The sequence below is a fragment of the Linepithema humile genome, chromosome 1 (genome assembly GCF_040581485.1).
Source record: "Linepithema humile isolate Giens D197 chromosome 1, Lhum_UNIL_v1.0, whole genome shotgun sequence".
In the NCBI taxonomy this organism is placed as follows: Eukaryota; Metazoa; Arthropoda; class Insecta; order Hymenoptera; family Formicidae; genus Linepithema; species Linepithema humile.
Window position 1 is genome coordinate 18124916 of NC_090128.1, and position 2008 is coordinate 18126923.

At 47.6% G+C, this 2008-nt stretch overlaps 1 protein-coding gene across 1 annotated transcript; it reads right to left on the bottom strand.

Moving 5' to 3' along the window:
- Positions 1-243: 243 nt before the first annotated feature.
- On the bottom strand, positions 244-1371 carry LOC136997006 (uncharacterized). The gene has a single exon (XM_067347099.1). It carries the CDS (start codon positions 1369-1371, stop codon positions 244-246), a length of 1128 nt encoding a protein of 375 aa, XP_067203200.1.
- Positions 1372-2008: the final 637 nt, after the last annotated feature.

The following is a 2008-nucleotide window of genomic DNA, read 5'->3' on the forward strand; positions in this document are numbered from 1 at the left end:
TTGTAAATACCATTCGGTATTACGCCTTCCGTCGACGTTAACGGCGCCCCGTTTTTCCTCGTCTCGTGTCCATTTTCAATATCGACGAATCTAATGACATTTTCAACGTGGTTTATGTGTAAAAAAGTAGTGGGAAATTGGATCTCGTTAAGCGCGACTTCCCATTCGCCGTGTAAGTGTATAGGTTGAGGTAATTCCGTGGTGAAGGAAGTGGTTGCATTGTGCGGAAAATAACGCATACTGCTATTGCTGGGAAGAATCAAGAGAAATTGATCCGTCCTCATTTTGAACAAGCGGGGTTAAACTCGAAGCAGGGATCCAAGAATCAAACTTACTGGGATAACCACGCCAGCTAACCAGCACCTGCTTATTATTACCGCGACCCCGGCTTCTTATCACACGGTCGACGATAAACTCCTCCTCCTGCAAGTTTTTCTCAACCCGAGCCAATTCTTGTTCGTAAAAAATACCGTCTATGACTTCTCCCGCTAAATCGCTCAGCTCGTACACACGTGGTTTTCGCCAATCGAGTATGCGATGAATTCGAAATATCTCCTCACTCCACCGCGCCTCGTATCCTTTCTCGAAGACGACCTTTGCTCTACTGATACGAACGTGATCACCGACGTGGTATTTAGCCTTTCGGCGTTTTTCGTTCGTTTCGCCGTTGCTCCTCCATCGGCGCGTTATATTTTCACACGCGATACGCGCATTTTCTCTCGTAACAGCATACGGTTGCATTCTGGTGCTCGAATGACGGGTGTGATTATAGGCGTTTACGATATTCTGCAAAACATCGATGTAGCGTCGTGTATTTTTATGCGTAAAATAACGCCACATTCGTTCTTTCAACGTTCTGTTGAAGCGCTCGACGATGGCTGCTTTGACATCCGGATTGCGGGCTACGCGAAAACGAATGTCATTTTCTTCCAAAAACTTTTGTAGCGATCGCCCGACAAATTCTTTACCCTTGTCCGTTTGTAGGTATACGGGCGCGCGTCCGTTACTTCTCAAGAGCACGTTCTGAAAAGCTCTCATTACGGAATTACTCGTTTTGTCGCGCAATGGTTCTACCCAGACGTATTTACTAAGTACATCGATAATCACGAGTAAATACGAATATCCCTCGTTGTAACTTTTGAGATTTCGGAGTTCGATCAAATCTGCCTCCCACAGATCGTCGATATTCGTTACGTTGTAATGCATTCGCGGAAATTTCCGTCGCAATGGACGATGCAGCGTGTAGGCGTCTTGCGCTTCGAGCCATCGCTCGACATTGTTACGGGGCAAATTCGCCGCGCGAAACAGATTATCGACAGCCGAATAGCCGGCATAATGCGCGGGATCGTAGTACAATTTTTCAAGAGCCATCATTCCAATTTACTCCATTCGAACAGACGTCTCGCTGGTGGAGAATCCGTGTTTCTCTGAGGAGTGGAACTCGCCGCAGGACCGGTAAGTTTCGCGATATTTTGCGAAGAACCGGCTGTTAATAATTTTTTATTTCTCACTAGTGCGGAGGGAATGTTCAAGTCGTGAAGTAATCGCGCGAACTGAACTCTTCCCGCGGCTTTCACGGTTTTTCTATCGCGCATCGCCTCGTTTATCAGGTCTGAGATATTTGAATCTTTTACGACGTTACCGTCTATGGTCACGACTCCGTACTCGTCCCAGTTAATTCTAGTCGACGATGCTTTATCGAGCAAGCGTTTCGTCAGTAAGCGAGCTTCGGCACGGTAAGATTTCGGTACGCTTTCCACTATTCTTTCGACGCTTTTCATCACCCCGAGACTCGCGTCGTGTTCTTTCGGGAGGCTTCTCGCACGACTAGAGCCCGGAGCGAATGAGAGATCGCTCGGCGGTACTTCTTCTTCGCGAGTGTCCATCGCGTCTTCTTCCTCTTCTTCTTCCTCGGCGTTACGCGCGTCTTGATTTCGTCGTCCGTGTGCTACTCGTACAAAGTGAAGATATCGCCAAAGAGCCTCTTTGTACATCTTCCATCTCTCGG

What these genes read in the sequence shown, in the direction of transcription:
- LOC136997006 (XM_067347099.1), bottom strand. Translation starts at nt 1,371, where the DNA reads ATGGCTCTTGAAAAATTGTACTACGATCCCGCGCATTATGCCGGCTAT.